The sequence below is a fragment of the Haliaeetus albicilla genome, chromosome 10, assembly GCF_947461875.1.
Source record: "Haliaeetus albicilla chromosome 10, bHalAlb1.1, whole genome shotgun sequence".
Taxonomy (NCBI): Eukaryota; Metazoa; Chordata; class Aves; order Accipitriformes; family Accipitridae; genus Haliaeetus; species Haliaeetus albicilla.
Window position 1 is genome coordinate 38687423 of NC_091492.1, and position 18172 is coordinate 38705594.

The 18172-nt window shown below is 36.7% G+C and overlaps 1 protein-coding gene across 5 annotated transcripts in view; it reads left to right on the top strand.

Annotated features, from left to right (window-relative positions):
• Positions 1–18172, top strand: part of CABIN1 (calcineurin binding protein 1) — a 121081-nt gene that overhangs the window by 37135 nt on the left and 65774 nt on the right. For all 5 annotated transcript variants that reach the window (XM_069795116.1, XM_069795119.1, XM_069795118.1 and 2 more), the window contains exons 28-30: positions 8916–9098; positions 11217–11554; positions 17562–17675. In XM_069795116.1, coding sequence (XP_069651217.1) covers positions 8916–9098; positions 11217–11554; positions 17562–17675 — 635 coding nt within the window. The remainder of the gene's footprint in view (positions 1–8915; positions 9099–11216; positions 11555–17561; positions 17676–18172) is intronic.

Sequence of the window (18172 nt, forward strand, 5' to 3'; positions counted from 1 at the left end):
ATAACTGTGACAAGTAGAATTGCAAAGTATTGCATCGTTCATAATGTTTTATAAGTTGCTGGCACAACTAAACTCTGGGTACAGCATACTGAAGAGCCCCAGGAAACTGAAATACTTGCTTGCCTTGGGGCTGTTACAGATGGAGGGACAGCTAACAGGCTGAGCAATGCCCAGAAGTCTTCCACTTTTACATTATTACATATACTGTGCTCCTCTGCATGGATTTGCATTTTACTTGTATTAACATATATATGTCTAAAGTAAAATGCTCTTGACATCTTACACATAATCACATCACTGAAGAAAACTGGTGCCTGTGTTTCTGTTACACCATTCCTAAAAATAGCAAGAAAATATCCATCATTTGATTACTCTTTATATTTTTTTTTTCACCATTCTGATAGCAAATGAAACTGTCTATATTGTTGTTCACAATTTGGCCTAAATTCAGCCTAGATATTTATTCTTTCTGAGGCCTGACAATGCTCTTATTTACTCTTACTCTTGTATAGATATTGTTGATCATATATGACATAAACAAAATAAGAGCATTTTACACAGTCTTACCTACAAAGTTCTCTTTGTGTTACCACAAGCAAACATGCTAGTTGGGATCCCTGTCATTGCTGACCCGTGAGACCTCTTTTGACCATTTTTGTGTGCTATGCTTCAAGAAAACATGACCCCTGAGGAAAGAGAGAAGGAATTGGGTTGGTTTGTCTAGAGAGGAGAAGGCTAAGGGGAGACCTGACAGCAGTGTAACCTAAGTAGTGTTGAAGGCTGTGCAAAGAGTTGAAGGCAAAAAAACAGGATTTCCATGTCCGTGGGAGACTGAACACACAATATTAGACTTAAAGTGCATTTTCAATCTGGACATTAGAAAATGGTGTTGGAGTAGTATTAGGAATTACTATTTAGCAAAAAAAAGTGAAACACTTTAGTATGTTCTTGGGGGTAGTATAACACTGCAGCACTTCAGCACTAGAAGTCTTTAAAAAGTGGCAATACAGCCATCTGCCAGCAATGATGGAGATGTAATTTATCCTGATGGAAAAAGGAATGGACTAGTTGAACTCTTGCAGTTCCTTCTGAGCCCTATTTTTTCTATTAATTTTATGTTGTTTGTGGGGATTTTGATTTTTTTTTTTTTAAAGATATCCAACAATGTGCCTTCTAGTGCAGCAAATTATCTCATTATAAGCAGGAGAGAATTACTGTACAGCCAGACATCTTTTCTTGAAAATATTGGCACTCTGATCTTCAAGCATTCATCTGTAGATAGGTAAAGTTGTGAGGGCAGACTTATTTTGGATACATTATATTTAAATGTTCGTTATAATTCTGTAGCTCTCCAGCATGTTTTGCTGGTGGAAAAAGAAGACGAGGATATGCAGAAATCAAGTTGAGAGTATTGAGAAGCTTTATATCCAGTGAATGCTGGTGATACTAATTTTAAGCCATATATTTAGTAGAAACGGGAGAAAGCAACCAGTAAATAACAGCTTGTAAAGTAACTAAAGTACTTTTTCCTTGTGGCAGCTGCTAGCATATATCTCTTTCAAGGAGACAGAAGTATTGCCGAGTGGCAGCTGTTATTTGCTGGCTGACTAGCTGCTGTCATGTGTGTAAAATAGGCAACTTCCTTTCTCTTTTCTTGTCCTTCCATTCGGCAACATCTTTTCCTTCCTTCTGTTAATCCTGTCTTTCCTGTCATCACCCCTACCTGTTGCTGTTTTATAACCCTCCAAAATGAAAACTTGCATCTGACAGTAGAAGCCTGAGGTTTAGACTCTCTTTATTTTCCAAGAGCAAAGTAGGAAACAAGAAAAAACAGGAACTCAGCAGGGACCATGACTGCCATTACCTGAGATGTCACCATATTTGCACAGCTAAACGGCCAGTGTTACATATCAAAACAGACATGCTCATTGTCTTCCTGTGTACAAGCTGGATGTATGTAGTCAGTAAAGGCCAATTGCAGTACAGATTTCAAGCAGTTTAAATTTACCTGAATTTTGTGCTAAGCATTAAAGTTACTTCAGAAAGCAGTAAAAGTATTAAAATGAAAGAAAAAAAATCTGAATGAGAAATCTATTTCCCAAAAAGTGGACTGGGAGATTGTTGTGAGGTCTTTTTTGCTGTAGTATGCTGTTGTTGTGTTGATATTCAATTCCGTATTATTGTGGTGGTATGCAGATGATGTATTCAGTATCCATTGCTGTTGCAGTGTTAAAATGTCATATTGTTTAGGTCTTCATCCATGTCATGTAGTATGTTGTGTGTAGTTAGATGTAATCGTCCTTTTTTGTGTTTGTCTTTTGCCTGATTGCTTTTGCAACCAATATTGCCCGTGCTGCCTCTAACCTTTATACAAATCTCTGTTCCCCAGGCATTCTCTTCCTGCTTTTACCTGTCACGGCTTGCTTTTAATAATTGGCAAAACCTGCATGATAAACTCACTGGGAAAGGCTACTTGCTTCATGCTGTGGGAGAAGTCTCACTTCATAGTTTGTCGGTCTGTAATTCTGCAAACTGAAGATGCACAGTTTTTTGTAAATGGGGGTTCTCAACATCCTGATGAGACAAAGGTGATCTCTGAGAAACTTTTTGCACCAGGTTGTCACTCATGCCAAACTAAATAAGCTTCTAAGGTGGAGTGGATATTTCTGTGCATAAAAAGAACATCCACATTGCATTTTGTAACATTGAAATCTTACCCTTCAAAATTCTCTCTCTCCAGCAGTTTAAAATGAAATCTTTTGGTCTGCAGTACATATCCTTTTTTGGCACATGGTACTGAATGTTCATGGGGACTGCATACTGGACTACATGAATAATGAATCAGATACAGTTTATTGCAGTACGCTCCATTTTTACCTTTCCCCAATTTAACCTCTCTCTGATTAGTAAAAGTATCACACTGACATTTAGTGTGAGATTATGTAAAAAGAATTTGACTAAATAAATGGAACATTGATGAGATACTCTTTTGCTCTGCACTTAAAGACAGAAGAACAGCAATATATGACTGCAAGTTACCAATACACATTCAATGTTCAGTGCAGCCAGACAAAACATAGACTCTCATCTTTGACTCATGTTATAAGAGAACTCCCTTTAAACTTTCAGAGGACTTGCTGTCCTCAAGAAATTAATCTGCTCCCATGCAAATCTCTGCAATTCTTTTGTTTTTAATAACGTGCAAGTGCCTTTTGATACAAAGCTGAATGTTGTCTCTGTTACGGGTGGAATCTGTTTCAAGAAAGAGAATTGTGTGATACATCATGTTTCTGACTACAGATCAATAAAGAAAAATGTTCATACATACAAGTAAAGAGAAGAGGGGAGATACGGTGCCAGGCAGGCAGGACAAACAGAGACTCTGTACATACACAGCCTGTGAACAACCCACCTTTATTGCATGAGACAAGATTATTTTTTTTAATAATAATATGTAGTTAGTTATTCATAAGCTCCGAACTATGCAGCAGGATTGTTCTTTACTGTAAATTGAGTTAGCATATGTATATAGCTCTTTAGAAAAGCTTCCTGTCCCCCTTGTTTCTGATTTTTGACTTGTAGCTGGTTGTTCATCACATTTCAGGTACCAGCTTGTAATAGCTGGGCATACATTTTCCTTCAGATATTTAAGACAGAAAAAGATATTATTCAGAAAGAGTGAGTTACACTCTGTTGGCTTTCTGAGCCTGTTAACCTACCCCATATGCGGATATTTCAGAGGTCTTCTCCCTCCTCCTTTTAATTTCCAAAAAGTTTCAAAGGATGGAGGGCAGACAACATGATTATTGAGCTGCATAGTAATTAATTGACAAAGGCGGAATACCTCATTCATATTGGCACCATGAAGCTGTACTTCAGCTCCCCTGAGAATAAATTATGTAAGCTTGTATGATGAGAGATGTTACCTGGTCAGCATACTTAGCAGTAAGAGCTCTGTCATTAGGATTGTATGTTTGCTAGTTCAGGTCACTTAACACTTTAACACATCACTGTCTCTTCTCTTCCCTCCTTCAGCCCTGTGAGTGGACACAGTTTAGGTAACAAGGTTTACGGTATATGGTCCACAGGGCTTATGGTGCCCATGGGAGAACGCTGGCACAGAGTAATGGCTAGTGAAGTATTGAGCTTTTTTTTTCCTGTTGTATTTTGAAATTAAATAGTCATTTAGATTCCCCAAAGTTTAACACAACTTTTTACTGTTAATTGGTAGGCATGCAGGTGTTGTGCCTGAATGCTAATGGAGCAGTAACAATGACATGCTAATGGCTTTTTCTGGTATGGAGGAATAGTGTGGAATAGGGATTTTTTAAGTCAACCCAGTAAACCTATTTCATTCAGGATAAGATTAATCTTAAAATGCTTGCTCTTGAGCATAGAATTAAGTCAAATGGACTACAGGTATTTTTCTAAGACAGATGTGTTTCAGTAATGATAGTTACTTAAATATCCAAGTGACTGACAGGATTTCATTGTGATACAATGAAGGTCTTGGCAGTATAGATGAACATAAAAGTTCTTTCTTCCCAATGACATCTTTCCAATAATAATTAATATTTTTTTACTGATGTCTTGGAAAATTAACAAGATTCTTCCTTTTGACCTTTTTACGTCTTCTGTCCAGAGCTGTTCTTTTTCACCTGTTGACAGAGTAGGTGATACAGTCTGACATGGAAATCCCTGAAATGTCACAATTTGCGTACATTATGAGGAATGAAAAAAAATGGCTCTCAAGTGCCATTTCCTTAATCTTTAGAAATAAACATGAAATACTTAACTTTACATCGAATAGTGATTTCAGCTCATCATGTTGGAAATCTTCCTGAAACTTAGGAGTGATGCAACAAAGTAATGACACAAAATATAATAACACCAAAGAGAGAATCTGGTATCAGGACATATTTTTAACAGGAATTTTGTTGCAGTTGCTTATGCACAATTTAGTAGACCTTTTTCCCTATTCTCTTTTCTCTATTTCCACTACAGATAATAATTTTGGGACATTAATACCCAGTTGTATTTTTATCTTAGCTTTTGAAATAATAGGAAATTTTACAGGAAGGGACCTCAAAAGACTATTTAGTCCTTGATTTATCATTTGCTTATGACTGAGGGATTACTTAAGCTTTTTGGAAAAGCTTGTCTTATTGCTATTGCCAGATGGAGGAACTTAGAAAATACCTTAGGTAAACAAAATACTAAAATCAGTAATTTTTTAACTCTTAAATTACACTGAGTTGCATTAAATTGTCTTTAATGATAGCAGAAATTATTAAAAAGCACTGATATTCTCTTGGATTTGCATCTTTCAAAATGACAGGTATCAATAGCAGTTGGGAATCTGGAATTAATTCTCATGTCTCACTGGCTGCAGTGGTCTTTGGCGTGTAGGTTGAAGAACACTAATGACTGTCTGAACTACAGTCAACTTACCAGATGAAGGAAAAGCTGAAGGAAAAACACAATGAATGTAAAAATATATGCCATCTGTCTGTCTAGTATATATAAAAGATATTTGTGAGTTAGGCTAGAAAAGCATAGTACTTTCATGTATGAAAATTATGTAGGTTTTTTTTGTTGTTGTTGTTTTTTTTTTAAAAAGCAGAGTTAGGATGTGACTTGGTGCAGTTGCCATGAGTTCTGCATTACATACTGCAGTGTTTAGGTATTGACAGAGCTTTTTTATTGTATTATATTGTATTATATTATATAATTATTATATTAAGGTACATCTTGGGTAACCTAGCTATTTGTCTACCAGTCCTTGAGAACCTCCAGCAATTCTATAGGTTCTTTATGTAATTTTTTAACTGTATGTAACAGTTAAGCTAGAGATTAAGGAAAAAAAAAACCAAAAAAAGGCAATTTTCTTGCTGCAATTAAAACCTATTGCCTCTTGCTCTGTACTTAGTGAATATGAAAAGCAATTGCTGTATTTTTATTTTGGTTAATTGTATGTATTTGGAAATTCTCCCTCATCTTTTTGACGATAAATAAGTCCAGTTCTCCCAATGTTTTTCTTTTATGCCATCTCATTAATTTCCTCATCATTTTTTTTCCTCTCCTCTGAATTCATTCTAGTTATTCAGTGTCTGTATTTGGGACGCACATTTTAAAAAAGACACCATAATTAAGCTTAATTTTCATTAGTGCTCAGTAGAACAGGAAGACTCTTACGTATTTTTTCTGTGAAGTTACTGATTATACATTCAAGTGTGCTAGCTTACTGAATTGCTTTTACAATAGCATGACATTTTGGTCATTTCTGGCTTGAGAATCACTAATTCTTTACAGGCACATGTGAATATATGTGCTGGGATACACACACATTTTCTGCTACTGACCTTGTTATCTTTTAGGTGCTTATAAATGCATTTATTTATTTATGCTCAAATAATTCTGTGGAAAATGAAGGCCGGCTGGCTAATAGCTTTGACCTTTTATCCTTTGTAAAGATAGGTACTACACTTTGTTTTTCATTCCATGGAACTTTACCAATCCTCTGTGACTTCTGAGAAATTAATACTAATAACTGGTGGCTGCTGCTAATTTCTGAAATACTGTGATGTTTTTTATCAGGCCTGTTTAGTTTGAAAGCATCTACTGCATTCAGGAAATATCTAAAATAATAGGAAGTTGTCTCAATAGTAGTCTTCCTCTGTTTTTCAGTGATTAAGGAGCCAAATGTTAATATCATTATTGTTTTTTATATAGTTAATGTGTTGAAAGAAAAGGAGAGTGAACATACATACTTAGAGCTACACTGATTTTAGTAGAAATTTCAAATAAAAGTAGCTAGCTAATTGTAAGGTGGTATTTACATTTGTTCCCCATAGGGAGAAGCTTGCCTGTCATGCATACGTTTGAAATTCAACATGCTCAATCATTGTCTATCTTTGCATGCTGGGAAGTTAGTGTCATTTCCTAGTGATCTGATATCGTTCTTGCATATTGGTCTAGCAGTTCTTGATTTACATTCTAATGCTTCATCTGTCATAACCCACACATCAGAACTGACCTCCAGGCTTATGGCAACATTTGGAAATTTGCAATTTTTTTTTTCTTTCCCTAGATGAGTAATTCAGCCTCTTTGTCACAGATGCAGAAACTTCCTTTAAAAAAAATATCAAGGGAGCTACTGTAAATGTTTTCCCTTATGCCAACTGGGAGTTCAATAGTATCCATTTGTACCACAGAAGGTTATTAAAGCTTTATAAATGAGTCATTTAAAGCTTGACTGACCTCTCTTCAGAATCCTTCCCTTCCCATTCTTTATAATTATATTCTTTCTGTATAAAACTTGTCATCATTAACCAGCTATATAACTTCCAATTAGGAAGCAAATACTGTTCCCCCATTCTTTTTCAAGACACAGTTTTATTAAGATCTGTTCACTGAAAGGGAAGGTTTTCTTTGTGTGGTAGTGAAAAGCCTATGGAGTGCATCAAATTTGGTTTAAATTTGTTGGAATCCTAATAAGCAGAACCTGATCTGCAAGCTGAAGGTCTGCAGAGGGATTTATCTTGATAAAATAAATTCATAGGAGACCTTTAGCTCTCTCCTGAACAAGTGCAATTCAGATGGAACAGAAGAAATTTAATTAAATTATCAGCTCATCTCAAAGCAAGGGCTTTTGCTTTTTTAATTTTCTTTCTTGATCTTATCAAGAAAATTAATGAATAAGAATGCAGTGGAACTACCTAGACAATGGAGGTAACATGCCTCTTGGTTAAGCTATTCCTGTATCTTAAGCAGAAACTGGAAATTAATCTTTTGTGTGACAGATTTAGACAGAATTGCGTATATTGGAATTTTGTGTTGGACACTGAATTGTGTTGGCACAATATTACAGAAAAATGCCAATTTCCCATCTCAGTAGGAATATGTGTGCGTCTTTCTGTTGGAGATACTAAACTGCATTTTTTAGTCATGCAGGGTTGCGTCCGATTACCCTTGATGGAGAAGAACTTGGGTTATATTGGGCAGGTTTCAGACATGGGTGGAAGGTTTTCACTTGCCTGTTTGTTCTCAGGTGTGAATTTTATCCCCCGTGATAAAGTCATGATCCTGTACAATTTCTTCTGTGCTGTAACAGCTATCAGCAGATTGACAACTTAGTTCTAACTGTAATGTAGTCAGCAGCCAACATACACTACTCCACTCTCTCAAGACAAAGTCACTTCTTCTGTCTACTGCCTTGAAGTCCAAGAGTTTTCCTATCTATCTTAGACCTAGTTCTTTGATGGATTGTTTATTTGCCATATCAAATCACCTTTCAGAACATTTGGTGAACAGCATCTAACACCTGAAGGATAGATGGCATCAGTGAACACTCCTGTAAGTCTCTGCCCTCTAATGGTACTGGTTTTTCTGTCCTTCACAAGTAATTTTTACCAGTATTGTTGTTCATAGTTTTCTCTTGTCAACTGAGCTTTGCTTGTGTCAGACTGAAAATTATACTGGGTGCTTTTCAAGGTAAATGGCACAGTAAACCTGGGAAATTTTATAGGATCATACTAGCTGAAATATTGCATCCTCAGCCTAACTGCTTTTGAAAGTTGAGCATCATTGCTTTTGAATCAAATTCCAAGATTATATTCTAGGAAGAAATGTGGTGGGGCTGGGACCTCACTATTACATTAGCGTTAAGTAATACCTAGCGAAAGAAGACTGGGGTTTTAATTTCTTAGCACAAAGAAGTGAGATGAAAATAAGTTGAAGTAGACAACTTAAAAGAAAATAAATACCTTTTAGACAACAGAATTGGTGGTTGTTAAGGATCCTGTATTGCACTTGTAAGAGGTCTGCAGAGTGGCTGCAGTTTTATGTTGCTGTTACCAGCAAGTAACGGCTTGATGAGTATGAAATGGTGCATTCCTTCCTTATCTCTTTTGCAGAGAGGAGTCAGGATAGCACTGCAGCTGTGCTGTCTGACTCCAGTTCCACGCAGGATATGTTTAATGAGCCTGCCAGTTCTCAAGACAGCCTGAGGAAGACTTACACAGAGAAGAGGATTTCTACTACCTGTGCTGATACACTGATGCCCAGCAAAGAGACCCTGGGATCTACAGAGGAAAAGAGTATGCCTGATCTAATAATGTCAGCTGATATATTCTCATTAAAATGTTTCTTCTGGCAGGCAGAAGTACTGAAATACACTGCACTGTGACTGAGGATTTTAACTAGGCATTATTGCTGCATGTATGTGTGTAGCTTAAAATTGGAACTGTGCTTTGCTTATATGGCTGTCATCCCAATTTGTACTACCTGTTAAACCTTGCAAAGAAAAGAATAATGATAAACTGTTGTCTGTGGTGGCCCTTTGACTGGCTTGCCTTCTTTTAGGTTATTATTTACTCTTTTTTCAGTGTTTCACATCTCTGAATAATTTAAGTAGTTCTTTGAAGATAATCTCAAGCAAAACAGTTCTTTTTCTTTCCCCAGGTATATGTGCCCTTTTTGTTCTGGCCCATTAGCAGCTTGATATTTAGTACATAGAAGAGCACAAGTACTGGAATTAGATGTTTTATTCCATTGGATACTTTATTTCAGTGGAGAAGCAGAATTGCTCTCTACCAGATTTTTCCATGTATAATAGTACTAAGTGTTCTGTATTCCATGGGAAAAAGTGTTTCAAAATCCATTAGCTGGAATTTCCCTGTCTGATGTTTGTACAGTTGGATGTGGCAGTAGATAGAGAGGCTGGACTTCAGCAGGGAAAGACAAATAAGACCAATGTCTAAATTTTGCCCAGCTTTCCGGGTTGTGGCCCTTTGTAGGATGTTAAGTCTTTTTTGCCAGTTCACGCTACACTTTAGTCTTTTCCAATTTCATAGATCCAGAAACCATGGTATGTGGATAGCCCTGATTCACTTCACTGATCTCTCTCACTAGGAACAACTGCTGACTAGTGATCTTTTTGTTCACAGACTTGGATTAGCTTGTTTTCTTGTTTTTAAGAATATTTTACTTCAGTCTTGCCTAAGCTAGGGAATTCTGTGGTGGTGTTTGCATCAGTATGGTGAAATAGATGCCAGTTCCTAGTTTTGTAAAGTAGTACTTACATAATCACTAAATCCAGTAATCTTTTGGGTACTAGACTAAAAACACGTCTCTCTTTCAGGCTTGCAGTGAGTTGTGTTATTGTCATCGGTTGTCTGTCAGAAAAACTGTGTTGAATGCATTCTTACATTACTAACATTTATTAGAACAAAAGTTGTATTTTTCCATAAAGCTATCTGTAGAGTAAAATTATAATGGACACATAGATTGTGCAAGTAAATTTTGAAAAATTTCTGTTCTGGAGAATATGTTTGACTCAAAGTTCAGCCTTATCAGAGAAAAAGTTAACAGAGCAGCTTTGTACTTGAGGATGAAGTATACTTTAGTATATCTGTAGCCTGCTAGGAGATAAGATCTAATGTAAGAGGCTCTTTATCCTAGCAAAGACAAAGACACAGTAAACTTCCATGACTAAAAATCAAAGGTAAAAAAATTAATCTGCATGTAGCGTGCATGTTTTCAGTAATAATGACTAGCTAACAGGAAACATGGAAGCTCTCACTGTGTCAGATGTTTTCTGAAGAAAGATTTGGTATCCTTCAAGAAAAGATGTCAATTGAGCCATGAGTTACCAAGTTAATCGCAAAAATATTTGGATGGAACTGTAGGTCCTACATTATCCAGAAGGCCAGGTTAGCTGCTGCTAATCATTCTGTCTAAGCCTAAATTGTGTTCTGGAATTGTGTTCTTCTGGGTAGATTGTTAAGAATAATAATACATTTCACTTGGCAGGATGGCTTTAATTTTCTGTTTCTTCTTCCTTTCTTTGCAATAGAATTTTACTGAATTTACACTTTCATGTTGTTGTTGTCCCCTTCCTCCCCCATCTTCCAACAGTATATAAAATCCTGCATTGTGTAAGGTGTGCTGATTTCTTACTACAGCTCAGGGAAAAACCCAAATAAAGACAATGGAGAGACCAGTGTGTGGCTCTGTTTGTTAATAAGCTGAAAGATTACTTATTCATTAAACATCAGGAATAGTCATCATTTTTTCAGGAACCACTCAATAATTCTGTCTATGCCATAATGAAGAAAAAGATTACCATTTGTTGTATTTAATTTTTGTCATTTTGTATATTTCATTTGCCATTTTGTCATTTTCATTGTCACTTTTGTCTTCTCTTAATGTTCCAGTTGCAGGAAAGTCAGAAGAGCTGCTGGAGAGCTCAGAATCTTACCATCCTGCTGAACCTACTGGCCAAAAAATTCTGGTGGATCCTCAGTCTGCCTCTGGCAATCCCATCAAAGCTGCAATCCCCCCACCCTCACAGTGGGACTGCAAAAAGAAAGCTGAACCTTGTGGAGATGCATCTGAATTTCCTCATGGTCTTCCAGCAGACCTTGAGGAACAGCGAAAGTTCCTGACAGAGCAGTGTATTGCCTCCTTCTGTTTGTGTCTCAGCCGCTTTCCCCAGCACTACAAGAGCCTCTACAGATTGGCATACCTGTACACATACAGCAAAACACACAAGGTAAGCAGACCATTAATACAAAGCTGACTAACTGTGTTTATTGCCGGAGTAAACAAACTGTATTGTCATTTGTACTAATTCAGAAATCTTAGTGTTAAAATACAGTAGGTAAGTTCGTTTAATGCAGTTTGGTTTGGAACTGTGCTCTGGAAAGTCTTCAGCTCCTAGGTTGTCCGATTCATGTGTGTAAGGCCAGTTGAGTAGAAAATTTCCTTTTTTATTGCTGAACTAAGTGATTTTTTGTAATTCAGCAGAGAATTACCTTTTAAATATGTCACATAAATTAAGATCTTCTTGTGAAAATGACAGCAATTATTTATTTTACTGAATAAGTGGACTGAAAAGTGACTTGGAAGCAGAAGTTCATCAGTATTGGTGTAAACACATCATGTGACACAGACTTTCTGGGTATCTTGGGTCTTTGTCTGTAGAATGAAAGTTTTCCTATTGTCAGAGCATAGAGGTCATCTTGAGTAAGAAAAATTTATTTACTGTTTAGAAATCACCAAGTGAAAGTCAGTCAGAGATCCTACTGCTCACAAGCCGGTGATTTTGGATTAAACAGGAATAACAATGTCTTGGTAACTGTAATAGTATCAGTTCCTATTCGAGGTCAGGGCAAAATAACTTGCTTCCTCCAGCATGACCCTTGCATATTCTTCATAATAAAATTAATTTCAAAAGCCTTCTGGTATGAATTATCATTGCTTTGGTTTTAAAATTACGTCATTCTTTATTTTGCTTCTGCATACTTCTGTTATTATAATCCTTTGTCTTTCTGAAGTATCAGTTAGTAAAATGCTTATGTATAGTATGTTGAAATTATCAGAATCATTTCACTGATTGTCATAATCAAGGTTTGAACTCACAGATTTCGTATTTGGAAGTCTTTTTTATGTCATATGCAGTGCTGCATGGCTTCCTGAATTCTCTTCTCCACCAGTACTGAAGCTTGTGTGAATAATAGGGAAGGGAAGGTAATGGAAACAAATCATACCCCTTGCCTCATAGTAGAAAAGCAATCAACAGTACTGCTGCAAATTGAGCAGTAGCATGTCTTACTGATCTGCTGAAAGGTGATGCATATTCCATTTGGCTGTACGGTGATTATTCAGAAAAATGTTACCATTTTTTTAAAGATAGCTTGTTTTGAAAACATTCTTATGCTGTTTGTATGTGACAGTTGTTAATTTTTCCATAGAGCTAATCATTAATAGGAGCCATAGATTCCTGCAATCTGTCATTACTGTTGCTGACAAATGATTTTGTGTTAACATTCAACAAAAACAGGCTGCCTGTTTTCAATTTATTGGTTCAAATAACATGTCCTTGCCTGAGGAACTACTTGCAAAATATTTTCTTCTTTTTTTTTTTCCTGATGAAGCCTTCTCTTTTGCTTTTTGTATCTCTCTTCTTATATAAATACCAACTTAACAATTTGTAATATTTTTCTGTATGAAATAGATGTTGTTGTCTAAACCTATCTCCTCTTGGAACTCAGAAAAACTGAATGTTGCCTGTTTGAGACTAGTAGTTACCAGGTTGGCTTCAACTAGCATTGTTGGGTTTTACTGTCCTTTTTTATTACTTCTCTGCATAACAAACAACTACTTAACACTGCAGAAAAAACTTCTGACTGATACGTGTACACTACATACTTTTATGAGGTTGTAATTTTCTTTCTTTGATGACTCATTCAGGTTCTTTTGTAGAGCAATGTCAAATGTCTGTGTTTTAATGGTACACTAATATGTCTCCAGTGGGAGTTATGCTCCTGAACAAATGTAAAACACAAAATGCATCTATGCATTTTCAGGAGTAACTGGAGTAAGAAGTATGCTTAGATATACTGATGATAAGCCTGATTTAAAAAACGAGATAAATTACATCAGGTTGAGTTGCTGTGGGGGAAGAGTGAATTACTGGTAAATTTTAGAAAGCTGAAATTAATTTTTAAATGCATATAACCATCTTGGAAAATTCAGCATTTATGTACCAGTGCCAGGAATTTGTATGAAGAATTTAGACTGATGGCCAAAATTCATGGTTGGCTGGGAAAGGAGAGGATTGGCAGGTCTCCATAGTGCATAGAAAAACAAGTTTTCCATATGCAATCTGTTTTCTCCCATTTTACAGGTTTTGCTGTTGTGGGATTAGTAAAAATAGTTGTTGAGTGCTTTTTTTAACATCTTTTCAAAATCTTTCAACATTTTGTTTGGCTATGTGTTCTGTTTTTTTTTCCCCCTGCAAAATTCTGCTTACTATTTGGATGCTATTTCTCTTTGTTTTATTCTGTTATCAGAGCAAATTTGTACATAGCTGTTTTTTGCTGGAATAAATGTGCAGGAAAGTGAGGATGAATTTTCAGAAGTTACTTCATTGCCATTTGCCAGTTTGGGCAGTAGTTTTAGCTTCCCATTCTCTGTCTTGAGGTAAAGTCTTACTCCTTTGTGATTTTTACCTCCAAAATGAGCGTTGGCACAGTTTGGAAGGAGAAGATAGGACTTGCCAAGATGCTGTTTGTCAGTATAACTAAAAAGTTTTGTGAAAAGTGTTTGCCTTATGGTCTTTATGGATCAGTATGTAGAACTGGTCTGATGGTCTGCCACCACCAGATTGTCAGGAAATAAAAATATTTACCTACATGCTTTTTTTATCTTGAAATAAAAACCACTCTAAATCCCAGAAGAATCTGCTCACAGGTAGTTTGTATGACTTAAGTATTTTAAGTTTGTATCTTCTATTATGTGCATTATTAACAGAGCCCTTAATGGGGAAATTTGTTGGGTATGATATAACGTCAGTAGCATGACAGTTTAGTCAAACTAGGCATAATACATTCTTGTAAAAATTACAAGATTATATATATATGTATGTAGGTTTAATATATACTTGGAGACAGGCATAATCTGTAAGCATAATAGATATAAGCATTTCAAGTAGCAACAGTTTGATAGTTCATTCAGAAGGCTACTCTTCAAGGTCAGTAGTCTTTTTATTTTGCTTTTATTTGATGCAGTAGCACTAGGGGGTTTTTGACACAAAGCCTTCTAACAGAGTATAAAAGAAAACAGAGGGAAGGATTAAGGTATAACAGGATATTTTGTGCACCTCTCAGCAGCACTTCATGGAGTTTCCAAGTTAGGTAAAGGTGGCTTCTGACACTATCAAGTTAAGGGCTGACCATCTCGGGTGACTCAGATTTCCACTTGGTTGACCATAAGAGATTTTCCTTTTCCATTTTAACAACACTGGTAAACTTTTTTGCAAGTTATTGTACCCTGTCAGTCATCTTGTCTTTGAATCTTGGGGTGATAAAGATGTGGGAGGCAACAGCTGAAGTGGAAAGAGTACTTCATAATTGCCCTGAGTCAGACAGCCAAATCCAGCATTTCAGACTGGCAAGCAGTATGCCAAGAAGAATAAATCCTTTTTGCTATGTCCTGGATCCCTTCACCCACTCCTAATAACTTCATCAGCTAAAAACCAAGCAGAGCAGACTCTGAAATCTAATGAGTTGAGACCTGCTCAGGCATATTTACTGGGAATAACTGATCATGCTGATTTAGGGGAAGGGTAGTGGAAAATCTGTAACTATGTCTTTTATTCCTATTAGTTTTGATTGTGTGAAGTTACCATGTAATTGCCTCATTTGTCTGAATTATCTTTTTTCCTCCTAGCTAGGTTACTGTCATCATCTTGTTCAGTAAAAGCCTATGAATTATACGTACTGAATACATGTTATGGATGGTCAGTGTAATGTGCACAGCAATCACCAGAGCATGATGCTACACTTAATGATTTCTTAACATTTTCATTGTATAACTTAGATTCAGGAATACATCCCTAGCTAAAATTTGTTTAGACTGGGATTTTATATTTAAGCTTTGTAGTGGTAGCTTTCTTAAGGGTTTTGTTTTCCTTTAATTTTTATGTGATAGTTTTAACTGTAAGATTCAGATTGCCACACATTAGGCAGTTTTTTACTTCATTTTAACACTTGGAATTTACTTATGTTTCTGATGACTATGATTGGCATAAAATAAAGCATTTATGTGCCTGGATCTTGGACATTATGATAGGCTTATTTTTGCTGGATTCTGATTTTATTCAAAAAAGGATGACTTTCACAGAAGACCAGATTTTTGTAGGTTCTTTTCTGGTTTGTATTTTCTTCTGTACGTATTTCAAAGTATTTTGCAGGCTTAGGTTAACAGGATTACAGAAATACATGTTACAAATGAAATACCATAGGAAAAAGTTAGTATACAGTTAAGTTTATATACTTTGCTTGCTTCAATCTTAATTAAATTTGACACTCATTGATAATAATTAAATTTACTGGTTCCCCTGACTAGCCAGAAAGTGCCTGGTGATGTTTATGAGTGAACATCTTATTTGTTCCATACGAAAAAAAAATATCCAAATCCCCTCGACTGTCTTACACTATAATCATGAAGGTCCTGTATAAGTACCTACATCAGCTCTCTGAATGAAGGATTTTTGACATCCGTAAATATCTGGTTAGTATTTCCAGTGTTCAGTGCTCTTGCATATGAATCCATAATCAGCATTTTGCTAGAGGGGATGCTCTAATTCTGGTAAGACATTGGAGATTTGTGCACGATTACTGTCATTAGGACAAAAGCACTTAGGATTGAGCAGGGCTTTTACTGTTTCACCAGAGTCTTGTAAAGAAAATAATCTGGAAGACAGGGTCTAAGAACTTTGCTAATAACCCCCCCCCCCCAAAAAAAAAAAAAAGATATTACAACTGGAATATACTTCTTGGATGGACGTAATTTAATCATTTATGATTCACAGAAGCATATTTCCAGCCCACAGAACACAAATCAGAATTCAACATTCTCATTTGTCTCTATGAACCAAACATCTCCCTCTTTATCTGCTCTGTAGTGAAGTTGTCTCTAAAAAAGCCAGTGTAATGCAACTCAAATGCTACTTTCTAATACTGAAATAAAAAATGAAGTAAACCAAAGCTTTCATCAGTGAAACCTTACAATTAATAATTGTCCCATCTGTTAGTAATGTTTTGCCTGGAGCCAACAGCTGTCCCTAGTTCTCAACTACACAAGAGATGTTCGTGCACTGAACTCTTAGAGGGGTGCTTTTATGAATTTTTGATTGTTGTCTATCATTTGGTCTCCTGCTGATACTTTCTTGTTAACTCATTGAGCGTTATTAACCAAATTTGATGACAGGCAGGGAATTTTCCAGAGAGGTTAAGTGAAATTACATGGAGGGCAACGGCGGGGTAGAGGTAAAAGGCCTGAATGCACCACCCCACTAAAAGAAGGCTGCAGTTTAAGCCTAAAGGTGCCTCTTCTGCTAAGCCTGGGTGCTGGCAGCTATGCCTCACAGGTAGTTAGCTCTAGGAAAGAGCTGCGGGATGGCTTCCAGAGTGTGTGTGTGGGAGGAAACTGGAGGGACTGAGGGATAGGGGAGGGCTGGGGGAGGCAGTGAGGGGCCTTGTGTGTGGAGAAACGCTGCAGGATACCCAGGACAGCGAGTTCCACTGTTTGCTTAGAAACTTTATATTTTTATATATAAATTATTTTATATTGAGCATTAAAATTCAGCTTTAAAAAAAAAAATTAAGGTGTTTTAAATATACCTGTAGTTCAGGTTTCTGTAGGTGATAGGAGATGGAGGGTGGATCTCAATGAAATGAAGACAGGTTAAAAAAAAAGATGAGAAAGCAAAACTTGATGATAGGAAGCTGGATTCAGCAGCTGTAGGGGACTGACTAGTCTGCTGGGGCTGATCAGTCTGGATGCTTGCTCTGAGAAGCAAGCTGGCTTCTCTCTCCTGAGGGATGGCTTCTCCAAATCACATGCCTGTACAAATACTGTCGGAAGCAGCTATGTAGAAAATGAGAAATGACAATGCAGGTTAATAAATAAAAGCAAGCGAGCACTTTGTAGTTCTACCTGTGGTGGCCTTTCTGTCCCCTGCCTGCAACTCACCTACCCCGTTTTGTCCACAGAACCTGCAGTGGGCCCGCGACGTGCTGCTGGGCAGTGGGGTCCCCTGGCAGCAGCTGAAGCACATGCCTGCACAGGGCCTATTCTGCGAGAGGAACAAGACAAATTTCTTCAACGTAAGTTTATACAGCTGATAAACACACCCGTACTTTCTCAGCCATCATCTTAACACCTGTTTCTCATTTGAAAAGTTTGCAAAGGGAGGGCAATGTGAAATTCAGCAAAGGCGCATTAAACAAGCCATGAATGGCTAAAGGAAAGGCAGAATCGTATTACGGAGATATTTACTGGGATTTTCCTCTCTTGAAGGGAACCACTTTAGAAGGATTATTTTCGATGAGCTTGAAAACATGGGGAGACAAGCACCAACGTTTCTTAGTTATGCATCATTTACCATATACTTGATAGTTCAGCCCTCTATAAAAATTCTAATTCTGTTCATCTTAATTATCCTCTTGTTTACTGTTTCTCAACTAGACTTGCAATTCTCATGACAAAAAAATAGTGCTGGTTGCTCTAAGAAATTTCCAGAGTTGGAAGGAGCTTTCTTGTATTCAGCTTTTGTAGCGTGGCTAGCAGAAAGAGTATTTCCAAGACCAACAGTGTAGTAGCA